Consider the following 17,882-nt stretch of genomic DNA (forward strand, 5'->3'; position numbering starts at 1 on the left):
GTAGTAAGTATACAGTCTTCAAAATCTACCAGTTTTCCCACCTCTAGTTCAGACTCTCAGTCAGACGTTACGAAAACAGTGAAATAATACAATAATTATAAAAAAAACACTTAAGGTGACGCATCAGTGAAACGCCAAATAATTTTCAACTGTACGCGCGACGAAATTTTGTACTCGCTTCGCATTCATTGAGAGAACGGCGAGTCAGACATACGTCACTTTGCTGCGTGATGGCGACGGGCCAATTAATTATAAAATCGTGTAAAGATGACTAAAAACGTTACCCATTTACTTTAAAAAGAAAACATGTCAATGAATATATTATTATTGTTACTAATAGAATAATAAACAGAACATAAAATGGACGTATGTTGGATTTATATGAGAAATAATATTTCGTTTGACAGGCGTCTTTTGCACCCGCGACCCGCAATCCACACATCGCCTAGCAACGATCTTTTTAGACCGTGCCTCAACTAATGCATGGCCTTAACAATATCATAACTGGATTTGGATTTGTTTACGCAAGATTTAAAAAGTTGACATATCGCTGATCACCGTTTGAGGAACGCTGGTTTACGCAGTTGCTATGCCAAGGGAGAGTAAGATCCTTTAAGTCCGTGCTGACTAATGGACGATCGATGTTCTTCTGTTTCCACCCGGCGAAGTGAAAGTAATAAAACAAATAACAAAACTACATTTCTTATCAAAGAAAAGTCATATAAGAAAGGGTATTAATATATTAAATAAGAATCAGTCACGCATAATATATTATCTCATAAATTATTGTTAATTATTTGGAACATTATCCTCATCTATAATTTAGGAAAGTAGGTACCTCATGGAAAATAACAGAAAAAAACTGCCCAGAGCCCGCCTACAAAGTTAGTACCTAATCCTATCATTATTATTTTTTACAACTACCAAGAAAATGTCTTACGTATGCAAAAGTATTATGGCCACAATCAATAATTAATTAAGTCATCAAAATGGCCACGATATCGCCGAAAAGTTTCCGATTTTTTTTTTTTTTTTACAAAATGTTCCCTATCATTTTAAGGAACCACCACAATATATTATAAACTACTTGGTCGTTCCCTCGTGCCTGAGAATCGTGACAATCTTGAAATTCCGACATCATCACCTGCATTCACCAGTCTGTCCAGGTTATCCGGTTCCCGCAGGACAAAATGTAAAAAAAAAAACTGCAGAGTGCATCTGACATACAAATTGTCGAGAGCTGTTCGCGTATTTGTAGTAGTCTGTGGACGATTGACTTGTTCGTCCTCTGCTGTATCCAAGATATACGAAGCATTCGGCGCCAACGCCACATTTCGAAGGCAACAATTGCCTTACGCTCTTTTGCCCTCAGGGCTTCAGTTAACACCGTGCAAAAATATGGAGAATACTAATGTTTGCACAAGCATCAATTTGGTGGCAATTGGAATTCTAGATCCTTCCATAATATAGTGATAAGACGTGTCATCGCATTTTTCGCAATCTATGCGCGCCTTCAATTCTGCTTCACATCCATCATCATCACGGGTGCGACAACCCGGTGTGGGTCCCTATACAGTGTGGCTACTTTTCAATTCGGTACCCCCAGAATACGGTAATCACTGGCAGCTCCATCCAACCAGCGAATCTTTGGCCTGCCTTTTCTTCTACGCCCTATTGGATTGCTGGACATCACTCTCTTTGCCGGTTCATTGTCATTCATACGGTGCACATGACCTAGCCATCGCAGTCTCCCAGTCTTAATTGATTGAACTGCGCTGCAATCTTCGTACAGCCCGTAGAGCTCAGCATTATATCTTCTCCTCCAATTGGTGCCGTCCCTGATCGGTCCATATATACGGCGAAGATTTTTTCTTCAAAAATGTTCAGGGCTCGTTCATTTCGCAAAAGTTAATGTCCAGGTTTCCGATGCGTAGGTGAGCACTGGCTTTACAAGTGTCTTGTAAATGTAAAGAGTGCTTTTAGTTCGCCGAGACAACAACAGGCCAAAGTAGCATTTATTCGCAGACATGATACTCTTGTTGGTTTCTTCTGTACTGCTTCACATCCGCCTTTTTCAATAATGGAAAGGCGGATAAAAATACAAACCTGTCCACGGTTTCTATGTGTTGGAGTATATTAATATGAATAATTCTGTCATAGACTTCAAAAGAATGCTTTAAAAATTGGTACTGCGCAAATAACCCGTGTACATTTTAGGCTTAATTTTTTTTGGAAAATTTAAACTATATAATTATAAGATGTTTGATTATGATAATGATTGTTTTTGTATTGCTTACATATTCTTATCGAGGGTGACTGTCTCTTTCTCTTACTACTGTCACATGAAAGTCCTTTCCTTATGTAGACCTAGACTAATAAAAATGCTATCTCCGTCGAGGATACAGCAGTTTTTTTACATGATAATATATGAACATATCGTTGAACATTTTCCTTGTGGTATTTATCCAGTTTGTATCGTGATATCGCTCTATCATCGGGGATTAGACGCGACAATTTTAGAATTATCATTCATATTTTCAAAATATCCATTTGCCAAAACGGCTTTATACTAATTTATTGTGTGACCATTAACCATCACTAATACGTGCCATCATACTCATGACAGAAAACAACTATCTGTTTGCCCTATTTGCACTGTTTTATTTTTATTTTATAGGTATATAGGTATCCGGAAATGCCCGAAGGCGAGGCGAACCAAACAGTTATATTATAACATTTTTTTAATTACGAAAATACTGTTTCAAAAATATTACGGTATTTTTTTCTGAAATTACTATGAGAGTTAATAGACAGACGAGTTTTTTTTATCTGTGAGTAAAGCCTACGTTGATTTTCGTATTTCATAGATATTTTGGCGTGGAAACCTTCCACGATCACGTCGTAAATGATAGTTAAATGACAGCAGACTTCTCTAACCACCCAATCAAAGATACTATTAAGTAGATATCATCTAATAATTGTAATCCGACCAAAATCGATATTACTTCTAAAGTCCCTGAGTCTAATCCTCCCACCCCCACTAGATATACATTTATTTCACATTTCGCAATGATCAATATGTTAATAATAGGGATTGCAATACCGAATGAATATATCAATACCGGTATTTCTTATTGAATACCGGTATTCGTCAAAACTTATTATAGAAAAAAAGAAGTACCTATCAATAAATATACATATTAAAATCTATTTGAAATAAGAACTATTTTTTGCAATCTACCTTGGTACATTTATTATGTTGACATGATACATTGATGATAATATTTTAGAACTGTTAATTTTTACAAAATCCTAGTCCGGGTACAGGAAAATCTCTCTGAAATACAACGTTTGTTGGATGTACGATCAACGTTGGATCAATAGTTATAGAATAATTGGAGACATTTGCCACGAATGTCGTCTTTTTCGAAATATGTTAATTTATCGTGACAATTCTATAAGTCTATTTGAGGGATTTCGTTTTAATATTGTGTAACTTTTGTGTTGGTTTCAGTCAATATATTTGCGTTTTGGCAGCATACAATTTATAGACTATATATTATACAATATAGTAGTAAATAATGATTCATCTTCGAAAACATAAACGTGCATGCTTTCTTAATACCTACCCAAAATACCGGTATTTCGGATTTTTGAAACCGGTATTTCGGTGTCGATAACTAATTGAATACCGGTATTGCAATCCCTAGTTAATAAGAAGGGTGAATCGTTGCATAAACTCTCCATTTAGATTTCAACATACGCATCGCACTCGTGCACTGTGTAATCGCCCTCCATATTTATTTTATTTTTTCTTATTTAGAATCACGATCGAGGACTATGACTTCTTATGTCAATTATCTATATATACGACGGTGAGTTCTAAAATTCTAAATGATGAGGGTGTTAATACACGGCTGTTTGACCTTGGTACTTCAAACGATATCTAAATATAACCGAATCAAAAATATTATAGTAGTTTAGTAATTTAATGTGTGGAATGTAGAAGGTACTCACATATTCGAATCGATCTTTGCAGAGTTGGGCGATGATGTGGAGGAAGCCGAGGGCCGAGAACCAGGCGCCCCACAGGACCACCTCGTCCATGTACTGCACGTTGATGACGCCGAACACGAAGATGAACTTGTAGAAGACGAAGTTCCAGAATTTGTCCTTGATGTGCTGGCGCTCGGAGACGCGCAGCTCGCCGAAGACCACGCGCTGGATGGACCGCCCGATGACGAACAGGCAGCAGTATGCCATGTTGATCAGGGTCTGGGGAGGAAAGAAAGAGGAATAGTTTCAGAAGCACGTTTCGATGTCAATCATTTTTTTTAATCGATTTCGATTATCATGATCATATTTCTTGAAGTATGTACATATAATATAAGAAGTATTTATAAGTTCGCAATTCACACAACATTTTGGAGGAACGCTAAAATAAAATTTAACAAGAAAATATAATTTGATTCTGTAGCAGCACTTGAGATGTCTTCGAAATATAATATAATATTATATACAGTGTCATATAACTAATAATACCATCTCTAAAAAATCGTCAATTCACTGAGCTCCGCCTTCCATGTACGTCCATTGTATCTTCATGTACATAGTATAAGATAGTATATTTATTATGTAAAATACATATCCGTCACGAATGTTGTTCAACTTCGAAACAAATTAACAATGGAATATACTTATCAGATTTTATTGTGTAGGGCAGTATTTCCAAAACTGTGGTACGCGAAAGATTTGAATCGTACTATAACATGGTATTTCTATTATAAGTTTAGTCCGTATAATATGTACGATATTAGGTAGTATGTAACTATAGACATTATTTTGCATTTCCGTAACAGTTTTGAAGGAAATAATATATAATTAGTAAATTAAAAATCATGTTTATAACCAGTGTAACCTATATTTAACAATTTATTTTAAGAGGCCTCTAATATGTACATATTATATTATATTAGCTGATTATTTCCAGACAATTGTGTTATAAAAATAATAAAAAAGCTTACGTCTATATCTAAAAGAATATTTTTCAATTTACACATCAGAAGAGTAAAAAAAGGTCCAAAATTTGACTCTGAACATTTTCAGGATTTCAAATTAGTACAGAGCAAACATATTTAAGAATTTCATATTATGTCAGCTGGATCACATATGTTTCCTTAGCAAGCCCCACTGATGCGAGTTTAAATTTTTCATGATAATATGTAGTGCCATTTTCTATATGTAACAAAAATAAAATGCCTTTTTGATTCACAGAGTTTGTATGAAGAAGTCGTTCTTCACCATCCTTGCGTACGCCGAGGAAATCCGTGTCTCTAAAGGAAGAGTAGCATTTTGTAAGTTTGGGAAACTTACTAGGACATAAAAAATATAATGCATTCAAATAATAATAATAGGCATGAGGAAAAATCGGTCAAGTGAGTCCATAACAATAAATAATAATTGTTATTTTCTTATACGATCAATGCACATTTTCTAGATTAACAGATAAGAATTGCATTTAACATAATATTACTGTTTAGTGCCTACCGTTCGTGGCTATTGGAAAGCGTAACCAATTGATAGAAGGTTTCATAATAAGTGTCTTACGAATGGTTTGAAGTTTTTGTTAAGGCTATACCTCAGTTGAGGCACGGTCTAAAAAGATCGTGGCTAGGCGATGCAAGGATTGCGGGTCGCAGGTGCAAATGACGCATGTCAAACGAAATATAATGTGTCATATAAATCCAACATGTGTCCATTTAATGTTCTGTTTATTGTTATATCAGTAACAATAATAATAGGTATATGCATACAACAACAATAATATATAGGCATGTTTTCTTTTTAAAGTAAATGGGTAACGTTTTTAGTCATCTTTACACGATTTAAGAATTAATACGCCCGTCGCCATCAAGAAACAAATTTACGTGTTTCCAGCTCGACGATCTCTCTCCGAATGGCAGCGAGTCCAAAATTTCGTCGCGCCTATAGTTGAAAATTATTTGCCGTTTTACTGTTGTATCACCTTAATTGCACAATATTGGGACATTTGCATAATATTATTAGACATCTGTTTCGGGCTATGAAAGCATTTTCAGAATACGAGAAGATAAAAAGAAAAACTGAAGACACCCTGGGGTAAAACAGTAAACTGCTCGCGAGTCGAGAAATGTTAAAATAGATGATATTATCATAAATGATTAATCGTATTAAATTGCAAAATACTCATTGGAAAGCTTTCCTTCTCAAGTGCAAGCATAGAATCGGTTAATCATGTTTTTGTAATTTTACTATTATAATTGGGTACAATCAAACGAATGAAAAATGTGACGCAGTTATAACGTTCTTCCTTTGAGCTAGACGTAGCACTACTTAAGCCGCGTTGTTCCAAGTACACTTGGACCGAGTGCCATCCAAGTGACAGCTTCATACTAATTATTCCTATCCAAGCTAACTGCACTTGGATGGCATTCGGTCCAAGCGTACTTGGATCGTACTTGGACCGTGTCAACGAGCTTTTACGCATCTGATAAAATCTATACAGCGGATTACTTTTACAATACAATAATTATCTTAATCTTATTTCTAAGTGAATTAAAAAACGAAATGGTTACAATAAAATACTTAACATTATTTCGTATAGTAGGTATAAAAAGTTAGGTAGTTTTTTTTTGTAATTTTACATGAAACTCCTTTATTCGGCACATGTATTTAAATTATGATAGTTATTTCTCCACCGTTGGTCCATATAATAACTCACATGCTTCATTTAAACGAGTTATCTTCAAAATGTTGTATAACTGACACTAATCGAATTTCAAATGTATGTCTTTTCTCTTCCCTTATTATACTCTTTTTCTGTCCTCTCTTACATTACTCATAATATAATGTATAAATGTCATCAATACTTAACAGAGATTTATTATAAAAATGTTACCTTTTCGTTTATAATAATTCAATGTTCTTTTTCTATTTTTCTTCTCTAGTTTCTTTCTATTGTATGTTATCGCTGTCTTGTTAGGCTTTACTATAATTATAATTTATGAACGAAAACTTTGCTGGTTGCAATATCTAATCTCTAATTTATTTTTATACACATACATATTTATAATCTGTGGGGGTCAACAACTGGCCGTGTCTGCAAATGCTCAGTGATTACAACGTGATAGTCAGCGAATTACACAATTCACATTCTGCAAGTGTGACATACGTCGGTGAGGGTCGACAACCCCAAGCCTTGTCAATGAAACCCTGCGAGGTAGCAGCAATGCGACATTCATCATATTACCCAATTATAACTTGCCGGAATTTATCGAATATTCATTTCAATAAATAGCGAGTCACAGTTGATGGGATATTGTACTCAACAAACACGCCTCGGACATGGTATTCACTATCAGTCAATTAACTCTCACCTCGCTCCACTCAACAACCTCCGGTCTTTTCACCTCTCAACACATTCACCGCCAAACCACCACCATCGTTTTTTTCCTTAGTAAAATTCATAAAAACGTTCAATAAGCGCTTTTATTTCATCAATATTTCGAAGCAAACTTTTGAAATATCGTTCAACATTTTGTGTTTTTAAAATTTGATAAGCTAACGAAAACTCTAAAAAAATATTTAGTTACGTACCTTCCTTACGAAAATAATACATCTGTCACCCCAAATAATCATAGTTTGTTTTATTAGTTACAGTTACACGTTTACTACGCGAAAAAAGTGTCTTGAAACTCTGCGATTTTTTTGTTATAAAAACCTACATCAAACTGACCTACTTTTAAACCTGTTGTGACTACAATTATTGACAGTGAAATAAATACTATTTGTGTCTCATATACCATTATTATAATAATAACGATAACCAGTGTCCAATCGTCGTGATTGCATCTATGCAAATCGCCATGTACCTACATACAACTTATTAATTAACATATTATTATCGTTCGTTAATAAAATGGAGATTACCGTGCTGAATATAATCACAATTATTTTTAGTTGTACTTCTTTAGAGCCGAGACCCCATTTCGATCAAAGCAATAATATAATAATTGATAACCAGCAAAGCAAATAATCTGAAAAAACCTTGCGCTGGAAATTTGAATATCAGTGGAACGGTGAGAAGGACAAAAAGCGAATAGTATTTTTTTAGATTGTGTACATAAAAACACATGCTATTTTATTATGCCGCTCGTTTGGATCGGAAAGTCGAAACACACACGTTTAGAACTCTTTCACCAGAGACATCGGTAGGCGGAGGCTGTTTATCCTGGGGCTCCAAGTTCGACTCGGTGAGGTCACAATATACCAAATATGTATGTGATTTTATCAACACCTGGGTTTTTGTGATTGTTTTTCTTCTATTATATACTAATTTAATTACACCACTGTTATCGAGTCTAATGACCTGCTGTAGTGTTAAAAAAATATATTTGCATGTATATAAATTATAAATGATATAAAATATAGGTCACGCCAGTGGTTTTCGAACTTCCTTGATTCGCGGCGTCCCTAAAAGACCATTAGTATGATGAGCGACCAAGTTATTCTCCACGCAATTTCTCAAATATTTTAATCAAACTAGATATATTACACGTTAAGACTATTAAGATATTAGTGTCGCAGGCGAACAAATTATTGACTCTAGAAAATCTATGCTCTCAAATGTTGTATTTTGTATTCTTCACATGCATTCCTTAACTTGCCACCCGCAAGTAATTATTGTAACTAACCTCATTTCTATCAAATCTTAAATCCATTTCTCCATATTATCTTCCTGAAAAAATATTTGAAATTTGTAGCTAAAATGATATATGTACTGTTCAAAAACGATTTTATACCGTTAGTAGAAGCATTGAAATTCTAAAACTGGTGCGACGAATAATAATTACATTTTTCAAACAGCTTGTGTATTGGTCGCGGCGCCTCGGGGTACCGTGACGCACAGTTTAAATACCTCTGGGTTACGGTATGTCAGTTTGCATAAATTTCATTGAGTAAGGAAGCCCGAGTTCAAATACTAAATAGTGAAGAGTGATTAATTCGATACAGTACGAAACACCACTAGCGCTAATTATTACAGATCTCATCTGCAAAACCTGTCGTTTTTTATTGCTGATAAAAAATATAATTGCCGAGGCCGATAGATGCATAATATGGAATAGTGATTCTCTACATTTTTTTTGGTAGAAGAAACTTTTAAATTATTTTCTAAAACTTAAGCTTATCTTGTTATCTTGGAGCCGTTCCTTGGCGACCGAATAGCAGTGGGTACCTCTCCATAGCCTGGGACCAATCGTATCAGACCACTAACGCATTTCACATCGAGCCACTAAACTTTCTTTCTACCTTTACCTCAGTTGTCTTCTACTTTTCCTTGCATTACGATTTAGCATAACAGGCGTAAAAATACATTTTTTCATGGTGTGCGATATTTATATTTGGATTTATGGTCAATTAATCATTGACGAAAAAACGCTTTATTTAATTTACCTACCGAATTTTTTTAAAACCATTTTTTTAAAATTGGTTTTTGGTTATTTAATTATAAATACAGAAATAGAAAAATCTACTTGCGCACCTACCTAACTCATTCAATTAGCTGTAAGTCCGATTTATTAAATACTTTGAAAGAGACGTTCTGAAATTCGATCGGTCAGTCGATTCAGACGGCCGGTAGGTGAGCATAACCACACGCAGTCTGTATAGAATACAGATTGTGGAGGTACTTTCTGGGTATGGATCAATGACGTTAATATGGACGACTCATCTGGAAAGAAAAATGACACTCACTTTTTTGTCGGGTCTGCCGAATGGCATAATCTGTTCTAACGCCATTACAATAAAGGTGACATTGCTATAAATTCCCGATGCTTTGTGTCGCGTCTGCCGAATGGTTCGGTTCGAACGGGTTCGCTCAAATGAAGATTGACACTAGAAACACTGTTCTAACGCCATTACAATAAAGGTGATATTGCTATAAATTCCCGATGCGTGATGTCGCATAATGGAAATTGCGTGACGTCTACCTATGCATGTGCGAATGTCGCTATGCGTGAATTTATTTGCTAACTACTGTATTGAGTACGTTGTCCATTAATAATGTCATTGGTATGGATAGAGTACAGCAGTAGGAGTGATAGGCGTGGTCAAGTACGCATGGCGAGAGATCACTGTGCCCCAAGAATGTCTGGTGGTTAGTCGATCGACTGGCCGTCGTCATAGGTGGTGACTCTAAGCCGTATCAATAAACGTTATTTGTGGTGATATAAAGTGATCAAATAAGAATAAATATTACTTCTTAATGTGACGAGATGGTCGATATTTTCTGTTAGTTTGGTCGGTACTAAAAGTTTTCTGTATATATAACGTTATTCTATGTAATCGTTCATTTCTTTACAAGAACATAGGTATAGCAAGATAGTCCCCGGTTCAGAACCACTGGTGAAGAGCGATTGTAGAACAGGAAGTAAAAAAATTGACCGCCATGCGCTAAATTTTGATGATAATAGTAATAAAGACGTTTGAATAATATTCCCATTTAATACTTGAACGAAGCGTGATGGTGATTGATAAGATTACGATAATATGACAATTACCATCATTATACGAGTTGAAATAAAAAAAAAACAAAAATAAGAATAAATAAAGCTTAAATTGGACTGTCATTTTAATGTTAAGAGCAAAAAACTTCCAATTACAGATGGAGGTCACAAACAACAATGGAATGCCGCAGAAGCGACATACACCATGGGTTTCCAATATTCCTAACCATAGTATGACAATCATTCGATTTTCCACATTAAAGCAAGAAGTCGCAGGTTTGGCGTTCAAAGTAGGGTCGGTCCTTTCTCCAACAAACCTTCCCTGAATGTGCGCGCGGGATTAGACCCCAAGTCGAGTAATGAACCGTAATGAGTTCAAACATAGTAACGTTGTACCTATATGAAGATTAAAATCACAGATGTCGCATTAAGGTGACGCATCAGTGAAACGCCAAATAATTTTCAACTGTACGCGCGACGAAATTTTGGACTCGCTGCCATCCAGTGAGAGAATGTTGACCGAGGAACACGTCACTTTGCTGCGTGATGGCGACGGGTCAATTAATTCTAAAATCGTGTAAAGATGACTAAAAACGTTACCCATTTACTTTAAAAAGAAAACATGTCAATGAATATATTATTATTGTTACTAATAGAACAATAAACAGAACATAAAATGGACGTATGTTGGATTTATATGACAAATAATATTTCGTTTGACAGGCGTCATTTTCACCCGCCACCCGCAATCCGCGCATCGCCTAGCAACGATCTTTTTAGACCGTGCCTCAACTAATGCATGGCCTTAAAATATGGAGCCTTCTGTGACAAATTTCTTTCAATAGCTTTTAATAAAAATATATGTTACAAAATCAGTATGTAAACTGGGTACCTATCGTTTGCAATTTCGCGATACTAAATCCCAGTATCCCGTTTGGTTTCTTGATCCACAAAGTAGATTAGATTGTAGGTATTTGATCGCTCAAAAAATATTTATGGCCTCCATGCGTGGTAGAAATTTAAAAAATAAAACTTATTTTCTATGTTTGAAGGAATGCTAAACGGTTAGTTAAAACTAATTAACTGGTTTATGAAAACCAACGCACTTTTTAAATATAAAATCAATTTCTTCTACGAGACGGTTTTGACCGGCCTGTGGCTGATTTCGGCATAATCAATAAAGAAGTAAGGAACAATATAGGCTGCTCAGTACATAAAAAAACTGATTATTAGTCAATACAATCTATATTTCTATGGGAAAAAAAACACAATAACGTCAATAAATATTTTTTTTACCATGTTCGATCTCAATAAGATCATAATGGGCCTCCACTCTGTGGAGGATTGTATTTACAGATTTTTGTTCTTACGAGAAATGCATGTCAGCCACTTGCTTAATCTATTAAGTCCATACTCTGACTCAAACACAGGTTTGAAAAAAAATGTGTATTTTCCAGACCCAGGATTCGAACCTGGGACCCATGACGTTATAGGCTGACGCTCTCTGCTTCGCATAACACATAAGCAATATGCTCGGCCATCGTGAGACTGTGAAATAATAAGACAGTAATAAAATTTAGTGCAATTGTAAAATTCATTTATGAATTTAAAGCTAGCGATGTTATTAAATTAAATTACAAAGATGATAGCCATTTATAGACATAATTTGAAACCACAATCGGTCCAAGACTATTTTTATACTAAGTGTGTTTGAGATTTTAATGAGTTGTTTGATTTCAGATAAAATACATTAATAAGACTACGATTTGAATTACCCCATCTCCACCCGTCATGCACGGCCGCCTTTCATGACACTCTAAATGTGTCAGAATGAAAAGATTTTAGTGCCACACATTCTTGTCCCGAAACGAAGATGCACGGGACTGATGTAACAACCATCCACCGTGCTTAACGTGGCCATTTATTTTTTTCCTCAAAACGGGACATATTAATTTTTAGGTAATAAATAGTATCTAAGTGATGATGTCTCCATATTATTTATTTTTATTAATAAAAAGAACAGGAATGGACACGTGATAATAAATAATTTATGTGGTCTTATATTTTTCTGAAGAACAAATTTGTTTTTGTTTTCATTTCAAATGAGACTGAAATTCTTGGCAGGACTTATTAAAATTTATTTTGGTAATTAACATTGATTTAAGAACTGCGACTTGCAACTGTGTTTTTTTCTCGTTCACAACTTATTCATAAGAGAAAGACCCTTTCTGCATGTGCATGAGTCCCGGAAAGATATGACATGTATTCAATAATTATACGAAAGTTCGTATGATTCAAATTATTGGTGTGAAAGTGTTTGAACAATTCCAGCCAACGATTTTCGGTTGAAACATTCCCAGTGTTCCATTCTGTCACCTTTTCCGGTGTAATGTAGTTAAGTGAACTCATTAAATACTTCTGTAATTTGGTAACAATTAATAAATCACTTTTCAATCATACATCCATTACACTTTGAATTTCTTCCGACGTAGGTATTTTGGTTAAATTCGCCCATTCAAATATTTTAAATTGTTACCGTGGGTTGTTCTCTTTCTGAAAACGGGACGATTCGGCGTCCCGAAGTTGTGCTTGGGGACAACGGGATAGGCTACCTAAAATCGGGACGTATGGTCACGTTAACCATGCTGCTTAAGAGTTTAGAAAATAAAATAAAAAATCTTTACTCTATCTGCCGCCACTTATCTTTCGTGACAAGGGCACTAGCATAGCAAGTTCGGTCAATGATGTCTAACTTGTAGCTATCAGGCACTTGATAGCCTGCAAAATTATGTGAAGGCACCCATATACAAAAATGAATAACATAGAATTTCATTTTATTTTTACCCGCAATTTTGTAGAGCAATATATTTTTTTTGTTTACCATTATCAAATACCTAAGTATCTATTTAAATTTCTTTGGTGTACTGAGTACATCAAAGAACACCATATTTTCACCGAGATGATTTCATTATTACTGTATCAGCCAAGCTACCCACGTGATATTGTAAATTATGTCACATAATAACAATGTTATGCCGTAACACAACAACAGGCTTATGCGGAAGCTCGATCTGCACGATTTCCTCTCGCTGATTGAAGAGTGCCACGCTCCGCGGGGGCCCGGCGTCGCAAAGGTTAACTACCTATGTACGCTCATTAAACAATGATATCGGTTTCGTAATACTAATAAAAGAATCACTAATGCAATACATCACGCACGGCAAGTGGCAATGTCAGTCATCTGACCGTGACGCGCGATATTGATTTTGCATCAATGTCTCTGTTGATGATAACATCATGTGGTTAAATTGTTTGATTCTTTTAGTGATTTTTTTTCCATACACACTTGCAAAATGATAATATACGAGATTGATAATCAATGCAATGCCAGAATACTTATTTTTATTTTTGTATTAGATCATTCATTTAGGTCGTCAGGTCTAATTTATCCCAATTTTGGCAAGCGGAGTCTAAGAAATTTTTCATTTTTTTGAGAAAGAATACAAATCGACACCTCCTTCATGTATAAATATTTTTTTTTGTGATTTGGAGTGATGAGACGTTATGCAACTAAATAACATCTCAATAAAAGAATTTTCTTAGTGTCATTTTATATGTTTTAAAGTGTACATTTTAAAATGTTTTTTATTAAAATAAAGAAGCTAAACCAAGAGATGTCACGGAGACTTGAAGCTTTCGAGATGTGGCTGTATAGGCGCATCCTCAAAATTCCTTGGACTGACCGGGTGACAAATGTTGAAGTTCTCAATCGAACGGGGAACGACCGAGAAGTTCCACGTAGTATCAAAACCAGGAAAACTACAGTACCTCGGCCACATCATGAGAGGACAAAAATACAGCATTCCCCAACTTGTCATTCAAGGAAAGATCAATGGGAAGCGTAGCAGAGAACGGCGCCGCATTTCGTGGCTTAAGAACCTCCGTGATTGGTACGAGTGCAGCTCCACTGAACTGTTCCGGGTAGCAGACGACAAAGATAAGATAGCCTTGATGGTGGCCGACCTCCGCTAGGGGATGGCACAATAAGAAGAATTAAAATTTAAAAAAATCAGCGTAAGTAGACCTACTTATAATTTTCCATGTCAGAAAAATTGTACGCATTCAATTCACCGTATAGCATTTTCAATGTGAAATGTTGCATCGGAAATCGATCGCTGAATAGCGTTGAAATCAAATTCATGTCTAGATAAAATACTAGAAAATACGTAATAAAAGCCATCGGAATATAAGGGAAAGACAGAAAAAAATGGGCAGGTGTGTAAATTAGAAATACAATCATTTCGTATATACTCTGAATCATCCAAAAGTAGGTTAGCAAATAGATACTTGTAAGCATCAAGTATCAAATATTTGATAATAATGACAGCGTTATTATTATCAGATATTTGATAAAAATATTTTTATTGAATCCAGTAAAATTGGGACATTATTGTCTGCAATACACCACGAAATACGCGCCATTTGTTGATCTCAATACTATACGGCCTCCTCTTTCCATGCATTTTTGGCCCCGCCGCGGGATCGAATACTTGACTCTTGTTTTCAGAGACAGTCACTCAGTCACCATAGTTAATTGCCTGGGCAGGTAAATTATCGTAAAGTGAAATCCAAGTATGTATTACGATAATCACAATCATAGCTTTAAAAACAACTTAAATCACGAAATCCCGGAATCTCAGCATTACGGGATCCCGGTATTGGAATCTTTATATCGTAGTTACTTGGTGCTATTTGCTAATAAACTGAGTTCTCACATTGTAACAGTTTTAACCGTGATAACTTTACTGATAAAATCGCGTTTGATTCACAATGTAGACACGAAGTGGGAACGGTGAACTTGGCTGCACGCAATGCTCAAACAAGGCAACGGACTTCGCAATGCCAATACGAAACTAAATGCATTTTAATGCAATAATTGAACTTCAATAATAAAACATACCTAATCTAAATTTAATAACTGCTATTATGCGGTCATATTAAAGGAAGGTTTAACAATCACTAAAAAATTATCAGTTAAAAATTGATTAATTTATCCTTGCTTTGCAGTCGTCAGTATGTACTCGTATGTAGGTATTATGATTTGGGTTATCCCATCTCCACCCGCCACGTATAATGCAGCCGCGATTCATGCACGGCCGCCTTTCGTGACGCTATAAACGTGTCAGAATGAAAAGATTTTAGTGCCACACTTCCTTGTCCCGAAGCGATGCTGCACGGGACTGATGTAGTAACCAGGCACCATAGTGCTTAAAGAAAGAGTTTTAGAAAATAAAAAGAATCTTGACATGCTCTGCCGTCATTTATCTTTAATGACACGAAGTGATCTCTGTACCCGTATACTGAAACTTTGCCGAAACAGAGGAGTCAGGACTTGAAAGTGATGAATCTAAGGAGGGATCGGAATTATTCCGTCCTTCATATGACGCAGCAATTTTTTTAAATGTCTCAAAGTTGGCCATGGTTGATATCTAGTCGGCGTGGCCAATCAGCCCTGTGTGTGGACGGACCCTGGCGAACAGTTCCGCTCGGTCGGATCCCATCAGCGGGCAGTCCCAGAGGTCGTGTTCAGCGCCTCGATGGTCGTGCCCGCATGTGCATTCCGGTGCATGTCATATCAAACGAAAACCGTGCAGCTTTGCTGTGATGTCACCATGGCCGGTCAGGAACTGGCTTACCCAGTGTGTTGGTCTTAGTTGTCTCATCTGAAGCATACATGGCACATTTGGAAAAAACAGATACGTTTGTCGTCCCTTGGTGGATGCCGACCACCTCGGATACTCGTGCTTAATATAATTTACGGGGAATCGAAGGAACTGGACACAATCTCGAATCGAGGGGTGGGTAATTGACAACCGGCACTTTATTTTCAAATAAACACATTTATTATTTCGGTACTAGTTAATTACACGTTTGACAAAGCACATAGGTACATGTGTAAATTATATTATATACGCAGTATGTACTGACATACATACGTAGGCGGCAAAGTGCCGACGTATAATATTATCGATTATAATATTTACGACACTTATAGGGGGTAGTTTGAATGGAGATTGGTAGAGATGGCGCAATAATTCATATAGAAATCTAACTTCCCCGAATTGCACTTTAGATAAATTGACTTTTGATAAAGTGGCTCTAGGTCAAAATAATTATGTGCAACACTGATAGTGATAATACTTTTAATATTATATTGTGATAAATTGATAATATATACCTCAGTGGCGAAGACTCCATACTAGGCGATTATTTAAAGCCTACCTTCTTAGGAAAAATAATTTTTATTTTCATGTTGACGTATTTATATAATTACAAATAATAATATATTCAATATGCCCAAAGACATCTATCGTAAAATTGTCATAATTTTACGATCTTTTCCAATATTTCAATAAGCACCATCTATGGCATCTCTCGAAAGTTTAAAAAATAGAACACACCGTGTTTCGCTTCACATATTATATATGTATAGGATTATTTTCGCGTGAAACGACGGGTTTTTCAATATGAAGTTTTTTTTCTCATTATTTCAAAATGTCTGGCGTCCCGCATACAAATGTACAAGCTGTTTCGTTAGCGCTTACGTCGTGAGGGCGCATTTATTCAAAATAATTAATAAGAAGGTAAATTAAAAAAAAATATTTCTATATGATTGAATCACATAAATATGTATTGATTGTTGTTAAAAATATAAAATAATTTATCTCGTGATTTTTATTTATTTATTAGCTCACTCGTTAGACAATTAAGATATCTGATATTGTACCTACCTAAGTCTGTGTTTTAAATATAGAAGTATTTTAAAATGTTTAGTTTTACGGGTTAAATTATAAATTGTTATTAACCTAATACAATACAGTAACGGATATTTTCATAGATGATAGGTAATATATTTTGAGCGTAAATGTTACGTTAATAAATGTTTAAGAAAATACATAAGTAATTCAAGCTAATTGCTTATTTTTATGAATTAATTATAACATATAACTTTTGAAATTTCTTCGTTTTAGCGTACCTATTCATCAGTAGTAATATTGGGTTATCGTCTTATTTCCCGCAAATATATCTGACATGCATGGTTACTCCCACAACCTACCTCTTTCAAAAAGTCACCCTTCGCCACTGATATACCTACTTAAGATATGTAGCCCACCAGATAATTTTAATTTCAAAAGTAACTGCCGTGGTTATTTGCGAAATTGAAGAACGCTGGTTTGGAAATTAATATTATTGTTATAATGTTATAATTTATAATATTAGGACGTGATTATAATTAATATAATTATATTTAAGATATATAGCCCACCAGCTAATTTT

At 35.3% G+C, this 17,882-nt stretch overlaps 1 protein-coding gene across 1 annotated transcript in view; it reads right to left on the reverse strand.

Annotated features, from left to right (window-relative positions):
• LOC147074434 (E3 ubiquitin-protein ligase AMFR-like) overlaps positions 1-17,882 on the reverse strand; it is a 124,156-nt gene that overhangs the window by 33,712 nt on the left and 72,562 nt on the right. Inside the window, exon 2 of the mRNA XM_085943831.1 lies at positions 4,018-4,275. Within this exon, the coding sequence (XP_085799957.1) occupies positions 4,018-4,275 (258 nt within the window). The remainder of the gene's footprint in view (positions 1-4,017; positions 4,276-17,882) is intronic.

The sequence above is a fragment of the Rhyacophila brunnea genome, unplaced genomic scaffold, assembly GCF_057557595.1.
Source record: "Rhyacophila brunnea isolate RB1 unplaced genomic scaffold, BYU_Rbru_1.0 scaffold_16, whole genome shotgun sequence".
Classification (NCBI taxonomy): Eukaryota; Metazoa; Arthropoda; class Insecta; order Trichoptera; family Rhyacophilidae; genus Rhyacophila; species Rhyacophila brunnea.